Here is a 17,499-nt window from a genome sequence, read left to right on the forward strand (position 1 = left end):
ATTACAGAACTCATGCACTGATTTACTTTCTGGCTGAGACTAAACAGAGTCAGACTTCCCACTGATGAAATTTGTACATGAATAATCTTCTTCCTACCTGTGAGGGGAGAATGGAAAGGAAAGCAGTATCCATATTTATTTGCAGCTGTCATGCACTGCTCCTCTGTCTGGTGAAGGAGTGTTGATACACAGGAGCTCCAAACAAGGATCTGAATTGTAGAAAGGTGATCTCTGATACATCCATTTTTGCCAGTTCCCAGAGTTTGTGACCCCATAATTGCTCAGCCATGCATTATGTGGCTAGTCAGTAATAACAGTGAAAAAGGGGAAAAAAAAGGGATTTTACATGCTTGTTGAAAAATGTTGGGGTAGAATTCTGTAATGTAAGAAAAAGCCTCTCGAAGCAGTGCTGGGTTTGTTTCTCACTTAATTTGCAAATCTTTTTCATGTTTTAAAACACGCTTTTCAAATTCATCCTCTTGAATTTGGGTGCAATTCTAGGGAGAGATGCTTGAAATTAAATTGTTGGCTCTCCGTGCTCTGTGGTAACTCTAACCCTCGACTAGGCAGCAGAGAACATGCAGCTGGGGTGCAGACAGCTGCTGTTCAAAAGCCTCAGCACAGGAGTGCATCCCAGGATACCTCACTTCTGTGACTGGACTTGTCCTCCTGAGAAGTGCCCTGCTGGCTTTGCTCAGCTCTCAGTGGGCAGGCTGATCCCTCCTCAGTCATGGTGATTATCTGAACTGTTCTCATCTGGTATCTGTTCCTTGGCATCCTCCCTGCTTCATTTCTCCAGCAGCAGAGAGCAGGGAGGTGGTGCTTCCCTACTTTCTTCAAGTAGTGATAGTAATGGAGAACTGATTTTTTTTCCTTCCCAAGACCTGGGAGAGCCACTATATAGCAACTGGATTGGTGTATCCAGCCACATCCTGGTGCAGCAGAGTAAGAGGTATTGGCAGCCTGAGTGTAACTAAGAAAAACTCATGTTTCCCTCTCTTCATTTACCCAGGGTAGGAGGAGCTTGAAGAAAAGTGCAGCAGCATCAAAAGATACTCAGATCTTCTTGTGCTTCCTCCCCCTCCACACATACCCTCTGCCTTCCCCTTGTCTCTGCTGGGCATTGTGGTGAGAACACCTAGGGAGAAATGTCCTTAGGAAAGAATACCATACAGGAGAAACTGTGTGATTGCTTGCATAACCACAGAATCCCAGAAACAATTAGGTTGGAAAAGACCTCTGGGATCATCAGATCCAACCTGTGACTGAACACCAATGTGTCAGTCAGATCAAGGCACTGCATCCAGTCTTTCCTTCAACACCTCCAGGGACAGTGACTCCCTGGCAGTCTGTTCCAATGTCTAATCTTCCTCTCTGTGAAGTAATTCTTCCTAATGTCCAAGCTAAACCTCCCTTGGCACAGCTTCAGGCTCTGTCCTCTTGTGCTGTCACTGGTTCCCTGGGAGAAAAGGCCAGTGCCCAGCTGCCTACACCCTCCTGCCCTGGAGCTGAATGCATTCCAGGTGTGGGGGAACCTGTGATTATTGTCACTGACTTTGGTACACATCAGCCTGCAAAAGGGTGTAAAATGCTGGAGGTTGGGCCAGCTGGGCTCTCCTCCATTTCCTACCTGGTGTTCTTCCCTTAGGACAAATCAAAATGCCCATCAGTGACAATCACAAGGGAGAGAAGTGTGTGTGGACAGTGTACACAAAGACCCTGAATGTTGTCAGCCACACAAAGGGCCAGTTGTTTTTCTTTGAAACTCATTTTTTAAGTGGAGACATAAGGAATTGAGATGCTCATTGCATCTGACCAACTGTGTAGCAGCACCAGCTGCTCTGAGCACACTGCTCTGTCTACAGTGACAGTTGTGCTCCATCCTTTTCTGGAACATTTCATGTTCCCCTTCTGAAGGACAAGTTTAACAGCAGAATTTGATGGGTTTAATGCTACACAGTCCTGGCGGGTAGGACCTGTGGAAGTTTTGTACTCTTAATGTAACAAAACTTATGTTTGGTCTTATTTACCAGTAATTTGATTCATTAGGAATAAAGGCAGCCTTCAGTTTCTGATTGGAGTAATGATTAGTGACCCACAAAATAGGACAGGACTGGCTTTTCTGGCCCATGGTGCTGAGGCAAAGAGCAACCTTCAAAGCCACCCACGTTCACATGTTAAGCCATGCCAATGAGATCTATAGGGAAGTCTGACTTACTCAGGATTGCAGTCAGGTACCATATTCCAGTAAACTGGCAGAACCATAGCAGTAGTTGTTGTGAGTCTGACCACACTGTCACTGCCACTGTTACTGTGAGAAATCTGGGGAAGTACACTCCAAGACAATGCATGGTGCTGTTACAGCATCAGACTGCATTAGGAATAGTACTTCTGAAATTAATCTAATTTATTGACCAAAATTTTCAGGAGATTTAAAACTGTATTTTTTATCTTTAAAAGAAGGGTGTACTTGACAGTGCTCTTGAGGGAAGCAGACTCATGAGCTTCTGTGTCTGTGTACTTGGATCTGGGTTTCTCACTGTGCCAAAGGAGAGGTACATCAATCAAACTGGAATAACACTAAGGGGAGACAGATCCTGTTATTGTACCTGCTGCTTTTCCATGGCTTCAGGTGTTACCATCATCTGAAAGGGAAAAACCTGGCTGTGACATTGCATGGAAAGGTTCCTGAACAATGCCAGTCCCTGTCTTTGGCAGGAAAAGATCAAGCTTAAGGAATGAACTGAAATACCATGTGTTGCAGTAAGTATCATGAAATGACCAGTGTCTACTCTCTTGCTGAACAAAAACATGTGTATCATTTTTTGCAGCATTTTGAGTTATTATAGCTAATTCACAAGCTCCCTCTGCTGGGCTACCAGCATAGGAGAGCAATGGCAAAGCTCCTGTTATGTTATTTGCAGATTGACCCATTTTCTTCAGCTTAGTTTCACACTATGTACAGCATCAGAAGTTTACAATCAAATTCATGTAAGTGGCTTGTTAGAAGTGTAACAGAGAGAGATTTGATGTGTTAGGTGCATAATAAAATGTTTTTATGTGCATAGAAGGTTTTTCCACAATAATGTAACTGTAGCTGTTACCTCCTGAAAGTGCTCATGCATCTATCAAAATTTCAGTAATGCCTTCTGTCACAGGAAAGAGCTCTAAGGAAATAAATACAGACCTGTTAAAATAATTAAAAGCTTACAGTCATCAAAAACACTCCATACAGCATGCAGTTTGATGTAGCAGTGGTTTTGAAAACGAGCCAAGGGGTTTGTACAAGCATTCAGAGGAATGAAAAAGTGCTGAAAACATTACTCTAATCAGAAGAGCTCATCCTGCTGCTTTCTGCCTAATCCTCAAGGTCAAGATTTCTGTCTACAGTTTTCAAAACACATACGTGAGGCTTAGCACTATCATAACCAATAATTGCAAAATCTCTTTTTGTAGATTAAAAGGAGTTGTGAAATTATTGACTTCCAACTAAACAATCTCACGGTGAGAGATTGCTAACAAAAACCAGAATGATGCTCTGTGATTGCTGTGGACATAGCACTTCCTGGCTGCCTTTTAACAGGGATTTACTGAAAAAAAATACCTGCCTTAAATAATTCACAAAATTGTGGAGTGCTTTTATGGGAAAAGGCATATTGTCTGCAGTGACATCAGAGAAAAATGGAGAGACTTTATGAACAATCACAGTGGCTTTTTTATGGCAAGTCAGGCTCCTAGACACAGACAGTGGTTCAAATAGAAAGCATTAAAGTGCTGCCTATGTGTTGTGCTTAAAGTAACAGGTATGTGGGGATCTAGCTGTCACCAGTGTGAGTGGAGCTATTATTCAGCATCACTGGATAATGATGCAAAACAGAAAATAGAAAATAAAGAACTCCAGCAACCAATTGATACAGAAATTGTGAGAATGTGGAATGCATGTATTCCAAGCTTCAGTCTAGTGAGAAGACTGAAATAAACATTTTTAACATCAACTGAGACAAAATCACCTCTTTTGACTGAAGGGGGCAGGCCACCTCTACTTAACCAGGAAAAGGAACATGTATGATGTGTGTGTCTGATAAATAGCTGAAAGATTAAGAGGGGCTTTTTACATGGGCATGTAGTGACAGGACAACAGGGAATGGCTTTAGACTGAAAGAAGGCAACTGAGAGGATGGTGAGACACTGGAACAGGTTGTTGTGGAGAAGTTCTTCAAAGCCAGGGTAGACAGGGCTTTGAGCAGCCTGGTCTCATAGAAAGTGTCCCTATCCATGGTGGGGAACTTGGAACTAAATGGTCTTTAAGGTGCCTTCCAACCCAAACCATTCTGTAATTCTGTGGTGTCTTGAAGACATCACAGGTTGTGATGTCTTCAAGAATACAAAAAGGAATTAGGTGAAGTTTTAAAGCAGTAGCAATATATCTCTTAGTGTCATTAGTCTTCCATTCAAGTACTGACACAATAAATAATGATTTTACCTATGCTTATATTAAGTGACATTACAGAATTTTGTCAAAATATGTATGTAATTTCTCAAGTATGAAATTTTTTTCTAGATAGCCTATTCTCGTATTGGCTTTATTCTGCATCAAAGCATCTGATGGCTCTAGGGGATGTGATATCAATATACAATGTTTCCCTTCAAAGCCTTGAGGATGATGAGTCTGTTTCTTTTCTGTCTCTAATTAAACATTATTTCAGTAATTCCCAGGGGCAAGGAAGCATTGTGACCATACTGAAATGAAAATATAGTTTGTAGGACCACAGTTGCACTGTCTGTGGTTTTAAGTTATATATTTTATTATTGTTGTTTTGGTCATAAGATTTAGCTGGTTTTTTAAAGATACTGTGAGGGAGCATACAGAGCCAAACCACAGTTTTGTTTTTGTTGTTTTTTGGGTTTTTTTTTTTGGTTTTTTGGTTTGGTTTTTTTTTTTGGTAAGGTGACAGAAATCTAAGGAAATTTTAACACAAAACTGGTTGAAGTAAAATGTGTCAAACCAATGGAAATCTTAAATGTGACTGCTGATTATTTAGCCTTTGGCAGGCCACTAATAGGGATGGTAAGTGAGAGTTTCTGTTCCAGTCAACCATTTCCCAGAATAAGGAGCAAATGCAAATCCTTCATGCTCAAGTGTTTTGGGAAACAGGCAGCAACCCTACAAAGACAGTGAATTGAGTGACTTGGTAAGAGGTGTTTGTAGTCAACATAAAGACTTATTTATTTAGCTGTTAGTTAGGACACATCTACCTGGTATAAGCCCACAGATCAGTCCAAGAGGCCAGAAATAAAACTGTTTTCAAGATACACAGTCATCTTCTTTCTCATTTTCTTTGGTCATGTGGAAGTGGATCATGTGGGTTGATTTCTACCATTCATTCATGCTTTTAAATAGCATCTTTCATCTGTCTTTGCATATGGGCTGCTTTTGCATTCTGAAAAAGAGGTGACATTCATTAGCATATTTCATTATGCCAGCCAAAAGGGTATACTATGTATAGACTTGGGTATTCATAGTGCTCAAGTGTTTTGAGGTTTTACACTTACTTTATATTAAAAACCAGTGAACGGTGCATTCTTTTCTAGCTGATACTTCTTTATGCAGCACTGTGAAAGGCTGGATTTGGATAGAAGTTTGTATCCATTTAAAATACACAATCAGCATTCTAAAACACTCATTAGTTCAATTTAAAAATTAAATGTGCTGAACATAAAAATAAGCTTAGCAAAACATGATTTGTATTGAAAGCTAGTTGTTAATATTAAGTGAAGGAATCATTACATACAGAAAATGAACTGATTAAGATTTTTCTAACCCATATGCCTTTGCCTTTCAAAATTACAATTAGTAGAACTTACCCTTCACTTTTATTTTTAAGAGATGATCTTACTAATGTTTTTACAAGGTATGCAATTCAGAGGAGTAGGTCCCAAATTTCAAGACAGTAAAATGAGAGCTCTGGAGAGAATTCAGTGTTTCTCGTCGTATCTTTGCTCTCCCCATTTGCTTAAGATTCAACCCATCTCTTTAAATTCTGTGAAGCTAAAACAATTAATTTAAAAATGACTGGAAATGAGTGAAGTCTCCAGATGCTAATGGCGTATTTAATTCTGCTGCAGTGACATTAAAGAACACTAATCAAGATGAGAACTAGGTTCTCCAGGTTGTACAAATACCAGTCATTTGGAGCAGCTGTAATAAAATCTCTTGTTATCATGGAGCAAGGGAGACACACAAACAAGATCTTTCAACCATTACTTTTCAGTCAAGTTTTAAGTGACATTAATTATCCGTAGCATCTTTTATGGTCCAAATGAGAAAATATAGTTTATAACAGATGTTGTCTCCATATTAAACCTATCAGTATTTTTTAAATGTGAAGTAATTGTAAATCCTATGATAATACAAATTATAGCAAACCCAAATCTGTTCATAAACATTTAAAAGACACTATTCTGATATTCTAGTTAATTTTAGGATTGCTGTTTATCTTACCAGGACTATTTGTACAGCCTTTCCCTTTTTTTTTTCCTATGTCATTTTTCCTTTTTGCTTTCTCAGTTTTCTTTACACAAGTTGAAACATTTTTCTTCAAAGTACTGCTGCCATATGGACTTTCACCAAAAGCTAAAATAGTACTTTGGTTAAATTATTTAATTGGCCTAGGTATTGGTCAGTAATGTCCAGGTGTGGCTGACACAGGACATTGCTTGTACTTGCGGTAATTTGCATGTAATTAAACCCTGTGAAACTGATCTCTCACTGAATGCTTTAGATCATTAACATGGAAAAGTTCATGTCTGGTGAAATGTTGACAAATGGTGATTTGTCAGTCTTAATTCTGACACCTCTAAGAGTAAGGCATTAGTGTTTTTAGGGACTGCATTAACCTGCTTGTGATGCATAAGTCTCACAAGCATAGCTAGCCTATCTTCATAGAAGCCAGTCTTGCACTTCATTTTTCTTAACATTTTCTTGTATTAAGAAAGTCTGGTTCTTTTATTAAGAAGTTTCTGAACTCTCATAGTAGTGATTTAATAACAATTAAGTAACTCTTCCTCGCTTCCTTTTTTTTTTTTTAATTTGTCTGTAGAAAAATCTGCCTAGGTCAGTGTGTCCCAATAAGGCCTGTAACATTTACTTCTTGCATCTTTTCCTTTGTCTTCTCCTAATTCTTCTTACTCAGTCTGCAGACTGCTGTTCTGCAGCTTGCTTGCTGCTTGTTGTCAGCTTCCATCAGACTGAAGGATTTCTGGGAAGGAAAGACTCTTACACGGCCTCTTTTCACCTCATCTGTGCAGCTAAAGATTTGATATTCACTTCCTGAGACAGGATGAAACTCTGGTTTTGAGAAACATTATGTAAATCAACCTTGTTATGTAAGGAACTCCTAATAATGATGTACATTACAGCATATTTATAAGATTAAAGGCAGTACTGCATCCTGTGCATTGGCAAAAAAGCAGACTCCTGAAAAATGTCTTAAAAAATGAAATAATTTTAATAAACTTGATGTTTGTTTGATGTTTCTGTTTAGGTGCTGACTGCAGCACAAATTAAATCAATTTGCCTGGCCATACTAGAATCAGGAAAACAGTATGCAGTGAAGAAGAGGAAACCAGTCCCACTGATGTATTCCTATTATGGAACAGAGTATCTAGGTGAGTAAAACACACCAACACCTCTGAGAGTGTGCTGTGTGGAGATGCTGAGCTAGTAGGCACTTCAGGAATAAAATACATAAAATCTACTGTGTGGGATTTCTCCTGAACCAGTTGTGACCATCCATCCTTCTCCTCCTCATCACGGGCAGCTGGGATGGAGCTCACCTGAAGCAGTGGTGAAAGGCCACTGAGCAGGGCCCTTGTGGACTTCTCCAGGCACAGAATCACTGCAGAAAGTGTGAGATTGGTTTGCAGTTCCCTGGCAGGGCAGCAGAGAGAGCAGCCACTGAGACCCTGGCGGGTACAGACAGTTCTTGCACTGAAATTTAGGAGTTAGCTCACTGATACTGTCAGTGAGTAAGTGGAAATACCCATTTATGGCCCAGTTTCAATTTGCATTCAGCAAATGCAAATATATGGCCCAGATTCAGCAGTGTGTTAAGAGTAACACCTTGAAACAGAATTCAGTTCATGTTCAGTTTAACTTCATACAGTGAGTTTCAGTCATATCAGAGTGAGAGCAGAAGGAATTCATACATATTTTTTGCAAAGCTAGAGGAACTAGAAATGACAGAAATAGTAAAATACGGTGTTATGCACCTAGCAATCTTTTATTCCAAGTGCTGTTCAAGTATGCATGAAGAAGATGAAGGAGCCATGCTCTTGACAAGGAAATCTGTCCCGAGGGAAAGTTGCAGTAAGGTGCAGACAGGACCTAAGCTCATCCCCTAATTGAATTTTTTCTGTTCTTTCCAGGTGCAGCACATGGGCTTTCCTCAATCCTGCAGATGTTGCTCTCCTATTACGAGTACCTGCAGCCAGCAGATCAGGAGCTGGTGTGGCAGAGTGTGGATTTCCTGATGGACCAGGAGCAGAACAGCAACTGGCCCCCTGAGCTGGGGGAGACCATCGAGCGGGAGAACGAGCTGGTGCACTGGTGCCATGGAGCTCCAGGTTCTTTTCCAATTGATGCTATGCACAGCCAGATGCTGATCACATTGCTTTTCCACATTAGGTGATTCCATGTAGAAGATGATCTCAGGTTAAATTCAACCAAAGTGAAAAAAACCCAAAGGGCATAAAGAAGTTACACTTTGAGATAGGGAAATTCATTAATTGCTATTGTTCTTCCCCAGAAAAACCTGTATCACATCACTGTTCTTGGGTAATAACACAGATGTAGTTTATAAGAACACTTCAGCACCTCCAGTGTTTGTTAAATTCAGACTACAAGTCAGCTAAACATTTCCTTAGGCACTTGAGTTGGTTATGTGTCATGTGCATTCCCATAAGGTTACCATGAACTGAAGCGTGCAGTGCTCTGGTGAAGATTATGATTAATTTATTTATTCCCTCTAAAAATAAGCCAAATAGCTTTTTTTTAGCAGAAGTTAGTATGTATAACTGTGTATAACTAGAATAAAGCAGTGTAGGCCTCACTGGGAAAAAACAAAGTGAGTTTCTTTTTTCTCATTTAGTAAAAGCTTGTATCTATTGCCAGTGTAAGAAATTATCTTGTCTGTCCTTGTGTTTCTGTCAGGGTAAGCAGGTGAGGTTAATGGGGATCTGGAACCAATAGAAGACAGCTCTAAGAGTTTAGTGTTTAAAGACAAAAATGTAACTGCTCTTTTAAAATTATGAAAGTCTGAGAATGTTGGAGTAAACCCTGAAATTCAATAATGCCTTGAAAAGTTTGAAAGTGGCATCGTCACAGGGGGTGGATAATTACATTTACTGTGTGCTTTTAGCATAGCAGATACTCCGCCCTCATGGAGCATTTAGAGACTACACTGATGTGTAGAGCACGAGCCTGCAGGTTTTTAATGTATTAATCTTTATTTTTTTATGTGTTCTTTGAAACCCTTGTTGTGCTCATTACAAAAGACAATCTCCCTGCTCTTTTGCTAGGCATTGCATATCTGTTTGCCAAAGCTTACCTGGTTTCAAAGAAGCCTCAATATCTGGACACTTGTATCCGCTGTGGAGAGCTCACCTGGCAGAAAGGCCTTCTGAAGAAGGGCCCTGGAATATGCCACGGGGTGGCTGGTAGTGCTTATGTGTTCCTGCTGCTTTATAGGCTCACTGGGAACTCCAAATACATATACAGGGCACAAAGGTGAGCATTTCTGTCTTCTGGATGTAGGTAATACCGCAGAGTTTCAGGAACATTTATAAAGCAGAGTCTGTGATCGCCACTCTTGGATTTAACACGAGTGTTTAAGCTTCAGGATCAATTCTGGCTGTGAGTTCTGGGGTGGGGGCACTCTGTGGGAGCTCTGCAGTCTCGTTCCAGGCTGCCTGGGCTCTGCCAGGCTCCCTCCCTGCCCAGGAGCCTGTGTTCCTTCAGAGGGAGCTGGGCTGGAAGTGGAGGGGTCACATGCATCCAGGTCTCATCCTGATGTGGTGGCAGAACTCTGACAAGCTGTGTACCCAAGTCCAGGAGTAGAGTAAAATGTGATTTGTTACAATTTTTTTCAGAGCGTTTAACACTATTCCATATTACTAGAAGTGGAAAGTAAGTATAGGATGTGGTATGCAGTTATTTTACATTTTTTTAATTTATCATTCCCACTTTTAGCTTAGCTAGTGGGGTTAATTATATTTTATCTGGGTGCAAGGTATAGTAATTAAGATGACTGATTTTTAGCCCTTTGCCTGTTTTTTAAATTTTTAGTATAACAGAATTTGTTGCACTGATGTGATTTGTTGCTTGCATCCTAAAAGTTATCAAAAAGTATTTGTTTAATTATACATCTTACAGAAATCAGAAAAAGTTTATAACTCTTAAACAAGTGTAATGCACACACAGATTGCAAAGGTTTGTCTCTTCTGGATGTAATGAACAGTTTCTTGTGGAAATTGGATAGTGTAGAATGTGTAGAAATTGGATAGTTTAGAATTTGCAGAAAAGATTAAATATTGATCATTCTACTTTCTTTAATTACTGAGTGTTATTAAAATGATGCTTCCAAATGAGTAGACAGAGAGGAACATAAAGTAATAATTAACTATTTTTTTTCTCTCTTAGGTTTGCAGAGTTCTTATTTACAGAAGAATTTAAGTCTGGTTCCCGGGCACTAGAAAGCATATATAGTCTGTATGAAGGTTTTTCAGGAACTGTGTGTTTCCTGACTGACTTGCTGCAACCCAACCAAGCTGAGTTTCCTCTCTTCAGTGTCTTTGTCTAAAGACTGATGTTCTCCAGGGCCACATCCTGGAGGTAGTGGGAGAGGGCACCTGCAGTTCCACTTACTTTTCAAGACAGGCTATGTACAAAACGGGCTGGGGTACCACTAATGCTAGCCTTAATGTAGCTGGGAGTCAGATCAAAACCAACACACACTGGGGCTTGGGGGGTGGGGAAGTGTGTGGTCAAAGTAAGTGGGTCAGTGGGGAAAAAAAATGGGGGAGCTGATTGAATCTGATGTTGTAGATATTTATCTAATTATTCAAATAAGAGAGAAGTGGGCATTATCAAACTTTTAATTTGATGAAAAAAGGGCAAGCCAGAATTGCAGGGACATGAAAAGAAGAAACAGTGATGCACCCAGTAGGTTTTAAAAAGAGTTCTGCAAAAACCATTTGTGGAGCAATGCATTAACTGGGGAGGATGTTGTAGACATGTCACTACAATGCACAAAGGCAAAATCTGGGATTTTTTTACCTAAACCACATCTGCTAGTTTTAGTAACATGTAGGTAAATCTGTATCTTTGAACTCTTTGGTCCTCATATAATGGCAGTTCTGTAGATAGCTGTGTGTTCAGGCTGCAGTTTCACAGATCATTTCAGCAAGTGGGGTCTTGTGTGTAAATGAGCATTGAATTGGACCTCCCTTCTAGAGCTCCATCTGTGGCAAGGAGCTGGTCTCCTTTCTCATCCACTGTAACTGTGTCAGTCTTGTCGGTATTTTCCCAGTCACATGGAAGATGGGTGGAGCTATGGAGAAGACTTGGATGGAAAAATTCTGTAGCAAAGATACAGCAGGCAGATGCTTTCTTCATGGTACAGCATTGCTAGATAAGTATTGCTCAGTGATACAAAAAATTCCTTTAAAAATTAATTACTTATAGCAGCATTTCTGAACAGTACTCTAAGTTCAGATTATAGAAAAGCTATTTTCCTTGATGAATTTTTTGCTACAAACCCTGCAAAGTGAATACAATCATGGAGTGGCATAATGATCCTCAGAAATAACCTGATAACAAAACTCAAATTTGCTTTTTTTCCTAGTTAGCAAAATAATGTATATGCCCAAATGATTTTTATCTAGAAAATAATTTAGATACAAATAAATGAATTGCTGAATACTAGTTGCACTAGCACGTATAGATGCAATTATATGCTGTTTTCTATGTATTATAGTTATGATTACATGGTACTTGAAAGATAAAGAAAACACTAACATAGATTTGTACTAAAAGATAGAAAATGAATATATGTGTTTAAAATCTATTTACTATTTATTTATTTTTATTTATACGGAAATAATATCTGTAAAGACAAATCAGGAAGACCAATATGTCAAAAACTGAAGTTAGAGAGAAAAAGCTGCTGTACATGCACTGCCAAACAATGCAGTCCCTCTTCCTGCATTCTCAGCTGGAGGAGATTACAATTTATTTTTTTTTAATGCCTAATGGATTAAAGTTCCCATTTCATTTCAGTGGGCTTTGATCAGGCTGTAAGTTGGAGCTGGGTCTTGCAGTCCTTCCACATTTTAATGTAATAATCCCTTCCTGCTCTTGCCACTGTTAATTTAATGAGATGGCTTACATTATTATGAGCTGCAGATATGGATTTATGTTACTCTGTCTTGCACTGTGTGGCTCTAATTAATTATTTAATCATAGAAATAACTATATTTCACTGGTGAATAAAACAATGCCATTCTACATCAGTTTGTCAAGAATTTAGGTATCTTTTAGTGAATGGAAATGTTAAAACTCAATACACATTTGTTATGTGTCTATTAAAACACATAAGTGAAAAGGTTAAATGGTCTTTTAAGAAAGCCACTAATGCCACTTATATGGTTACTCTGAGCAGTGAGATGTGTGCACACAGAGGGATGAATTCCATAGGGAGGGTGTACACACGAAGCTGAGTCAAAAAGTCAATGGATATGGGAATGTGCTCTGTCCAACCCTGTGGAAATGCTCCTATTGGACACAGCAAAGTCGACTGTCAGTAGTGAAGATCCCAAATCCATTAGGATTTTTATCTAGTTGGTTCCTGTAATTCATTTGGCTCCTATATTTCATAACTGGAACCTTCTTAAAAAAAGTTTAAGGAAGGTAAAACTTGTCCTATCCACTTATTTTAAATGTGATTCTTCACAATTGCCAGGAAATAAACATTAAGCTCAGTGTCAGTTTTCTAGTGATTTTTCTTGTGTCTCTCTTTGTAGAATTTCTTCCAGTTCACATTCAGAGGAGACTGATCTTTTCTGTGTTGTGATCGACAGCACACTAAAACCAGATCTCCTGTACCTACAACCATTCTCTGTATATGAAGCCACATATTTTGGAGAGACAAAACAATTATTTGAGTAAGAGTTAGTCTACTCAACAGTGAGAAAACACATGGAACCAGCCAGTTTTTGAAATCTAGGTCCCAAACATTTCTGCAGGTTATGTGAGTTCAGCACTGACTTTGGCAAGGGCAGCACACAAATATCCAGTCTCATGGGATACATGTGGTAAAAATCTTGGCACATATTTGTTCATCTCTTTCATCAGACATGGCAGTTTGAGCTCACTCAGAGATTTGTGGCTTTTCTTACCTGACCTGGCTGGGTTAAGGTGGCTTCTAGATGTGCTGCAGCCACAGCTTCTGAACACAGTGCAAATAAACCCCAGGGCTCTTTGGAAAATGCGACTCATTAAATGAGCATGGTTTTTTCATCTTTCCCTTCTTTATTGTCTTATCTGATTTTTTCTCTGTACTATATATGCTGTTACAAACTTGCTGTTGCAATCTTTATTTGTTGCTTTTAAGACATTGACAGAACAGCAACCTGAGAAGAGCTGTCAGCACTTTGCAGTGTAACAAAAAGTAAGGTCCTCTGTGTACCCTTCTTCCTGCTTTGAGAAACTAACCTTGCAACCTTTGTTAGAATTCTCCATGGAATGCTGTCTCCTCCTGCTCCTGAATTGGGCCCTTATGGACTGGAAAATGTATTCCTGAACAGATTCTGCCCTGGTGCTGTGAGAAAAGACTGTTGTGGGAAAGTCGAGAAGCCTCTTTCAGGGTGTAAAACACAGTAACTACATCATGTTTGCACATTAGTTTCTTGGTTGTGGTTAGTTTCTAAAGTGTAGGCAATAGGAATTTAAGTGATATAATAGTATTTCTGATTATGCTGTTAAAGCAAAGAGGATGCATTATGTGGGTATTGGTGCTTATTTGTGATGTACCTGTGTTTGTGTGGTGCTATTTGTGAGTAAAGCTGTAGATTACACATCAGTTTAAGGAGCTATGTACTGTTCATGACTTTTAGCTTGCCATCCATGGATTACTGTCAGGGAATAATTTTGAGGGAAGCTAGATCTGTAGTGTCCATATTTATTGATTTCAGGATTCATAGAACCAGATGTCGTAAGTTTTATCAGCACTACAGTTCTAACAAATGTATCTTTATTTTTAATTGCTACTCACAACTTCTCATCATAATAACAGGTTTATTTTGTGCCACCACTTTCAATATTTGCTTTGATTGAATGATTGTTGCCTTCAATTTCCCTGCCTTTGTTTCCCAACCTTTGAATAACTTGAGGAGGCTGAAGAAGCAGCCCAGGTCTTTTGTTCCTGAAAATAAGATTGATTGATTTTGCTTAAGCAGGGTGTTCTACTAACTTGCATTACATTATTTTATGCTCCCAGATTGTCTATTCTCTATGGCTGTGTCATTTCCCATCTGCTAAGGAAAAATTATCATCCTTCACAACCACTATCACTGGTGTTTTACTTCATTAAATAAAACAGAGACTTTCCAGGAAGCATGGTCACTTCTCCATGCTTCAGTGTTTCAGTTCTCTTAGGACAATCAAAACCAAGTGAAATGGCTAAACATTTCAAAATACACTTTTAAATAGTTCTGGGAAATATACATAAGGGAATGCAAGTAAAATCACCTTTACTGAGACTCTGTCAAATTAAGTAATGCCACTTTGATGTTCTAATACTGATTATATATGACATGGAAAGAATATGACAAGAATACTGATTGTTTTTTTAATACTGTGGAAAAAAATGAACCATAGGTATCTGCTGTATTCAGAAATGTGGAGGGGCAATATGTGCAAATGGAAGCCTTGATAAGCAATCAAGTTTTTGTACTCATATAGTTTTCTGCATATGCAGTTACAGCATCTGCCAACATATTGCATGTTTTATGCCAACAGTGACCTACTTTAGTGTATGCATGCATTTTGAGAATATATCCTTGTTCTTTGGATCTCTGAGGTCTGCCAAGTAAATCTCAGGTGCAGTAATCTTCTACATACCTTGAATATTCACTGGCATGAGTTCATATTCTAATCTGTAGGAAGATTAGTATTTCAGGACTAAAATTGCCCGATTGATTTTCAAAGAGTAATCTTGCTCTGAAGAACTAACAACTGCTGGCTGGCAGCACAGCCTGGACTGCTCTGAGAAGACATTTCAGTTTATAAAAATATGTCTAAGACTAAGTAGTAGCAGCAGAAAGCTAAATTGAAAAGAAATAAGAAAATGACCAAAAATCCCACTATAAGGGGAACAACATACTTCAAAGCCATAAGCCAAAAATGCTCAGGGCCCACAAAATAACACAGCAATTTAGGGATGTGAATAGGATTTTCGAAAGGAATAGCACAGTGTTTCATGGCACAGGTAGTGGTACAGTAAGCACTGTGCAGGTTTCAGCTGCCTTGAACAGCACTCCATTGCCATTATAGCAAAGTCATCAAATGTTAAAAAATATTTGCCTGTGAAGGAGTTGCCTGTAGCTGAACTTACTGCCTACTCCTATCTTTTAATGGAACAGAAGTGATGTGCACTATCCATGATGAGGCAGTTAAAAAAATACGTTCAAGAAGCCAATAGCACCAACTTTTCAATCTGCCTTTGAATTATTAAACTTTACTAATTTGTACTGTCACTGTTGGTCCTACACCTCGTATATTGAAATTCTGCATCATGCTCTCAAAAAATTTATAAATAGCAATCTGCTTGAAAATACATAAGGCGATATTTCTTTTTAATGCTTAAAAGGGAGTCCCTTGACTTTGTCATGGCATGACTCAAAGAAAAGATGGAGGCATTTAGGTCAAGTACAGCAATACCAACTAGAGTGGCAGAAAATTAATTAAAAACTTATTTTTCCCAGTGATATAATGATATTTGAACACAAGAGATTCTATAGTGTACTGATATCCAGCAACAGCATTGTATCACTGTGTAGAAGTTCTTAAATCAATTATATCCTATAGAAAATAGAAAACAGATTCTAATCCAATTTACATTTTTACATCATACAGAAGAGGAAGGCTGTCTGACCAGAAATTCAACTTCTGCTTCTGTCTTCATGACCATGACCACATAGGAGAGAAGGATTTCCTTTAACAATGGTCTGGTTTTGCCACTGATTTGGCCTCCTGCACTCATTTTAAGAGCCTGATAGGCCACCTGCTGATGTCCGTGGTGAACCTCTGCTTGATTCCAGACCTGTAAGGTAGCTCCTTCCACATGTGTGGAACAGGGGTAAAACTGTCATTCCAGACCCCAGGCCTACAAACTTTCCTTTACACATCAGTCCCATGGAATTAGTAAGGCTTGTTTGCATAGTATGAGGAAAGCACAGGTGTTTGAATATGCAGGGCCCTGTTTGATAGCAATTTATACACATTTTATCTCGCTATCTCTGCAACATACGTGAATACCAATACAAATAAAAAGTACAGGGAACTTAAATGGCATTATTTAATGTCTAGTTTGTGTTGGTGACACTTGATGATTCAGTATATTCCGGTGTGTGATGTTCATTCCTTGAGTACGTGCCACACCCTAGATTGGTTTCTCAGTGTTACGGCCATTCACAGCCATGATGTGGCACAGACCTGTAGAATCAAGGCTGATTTGATTCTTTAGAGATGCACCTTATTGTTTGAAAGCAGGACCCCTGCTTTTCTAATATTTTAAACACTGTGATCTTTCAGAATGTGTTTATTGTATTAGTTTTGTATTGTAGATTATGATAGAAAATAGATTTTATAGCTTTTTAAAAGCAGTGATAATACTAAGCTTCATAGTGGCAGAACAAACTGTGTATATCCATAGTATGAATATTAAAGCTGTGATTATATTTTGCCTTAAATAAAAGTCCAACCTTGAACAGTATGATTTTGCATTGGCTTATTTATTTCTGTAGTTATATTTCATAGTGCTGGCAACACTTCTTCCAGAATAGTCATGACTCAGTGCTCCAAAAGCTTTTAAGTGGTTATCAAAAGTAAAATAAATCATTTTAGAATGAGATAAATCATCCAGGCTGCACACAGTGCTTAGGTAAAACACCTTATGGTAGTTTATCGCAAGACAAGACATGTTGCTTTTGGCCTGTAGATGAAAGTTTCTCACTGTAGGTATTTACTGTCAGTCTGCTTAAATCTCAGTTCCCATAGCCTCTTCCCTTTTGAGAAGGACCCTCCATTCCCAATGAAGCATTAAGTTCACGTTGGCTTGCCCACAACAAGGTTTCCATCTTTATCATCATGAGCTTAGCTCAACTTTAGCTGAGCAGTGGGACTCCAGATTTCCAGTGCAGTAGTTAAAGAAAAAAAAAATG

General features: G+C 38.9%; 1 protein-coding gene across 1 annotated transcript in view; it reads left to right on the forward strand.

Annotated features, from left to right (window-relative positions):
- Window positions 1-17,051, forward strand: part of LANCL3 (LanC like family member 3) — a 36,177-nt gene extending 19,126 nt beyond the window's left edge. Inside the window, exons 2-5 of the mRNA XM_021553035.2 lie at window positions 7,545-7,668; window positions 8,428-8,625; window positions 9,580-9,787; window positions 10,700-17,051. Coding sequence (XP_021408710.2) covers window positions 7,545-7,668; window positions 8,428-8,625; window positions 9,580-9,787; window positions 10,700-10,859 — 690 coding nt within the window. The 3' untranslated portion in view covers window positions 10,860-17,051. The remainder of the gene's footprint in view (window positions 1-7,544; window positions 7,669-8,427; window positions 8,626-9,579; window positions 9,788-10,699) is intronic.
- Window positions 17,052-17,499: the final 448 nt, after the last annotated feature.

This window comes from Lonchura striata, chromosome 2 (genome assembly GCF_046129695.1).
Source record: "Lonchura striata isolate bLonStr1 chromosome 2, bLonStr1.mat, whole genome shotgun sequence".
Taxonomy (NCBI): domain Eukaryota; kingdom Metazoa; phylum Chordata; class Aves; order Passeriformes; family Estrildidae; genus Lonchura; species Lonchura striata.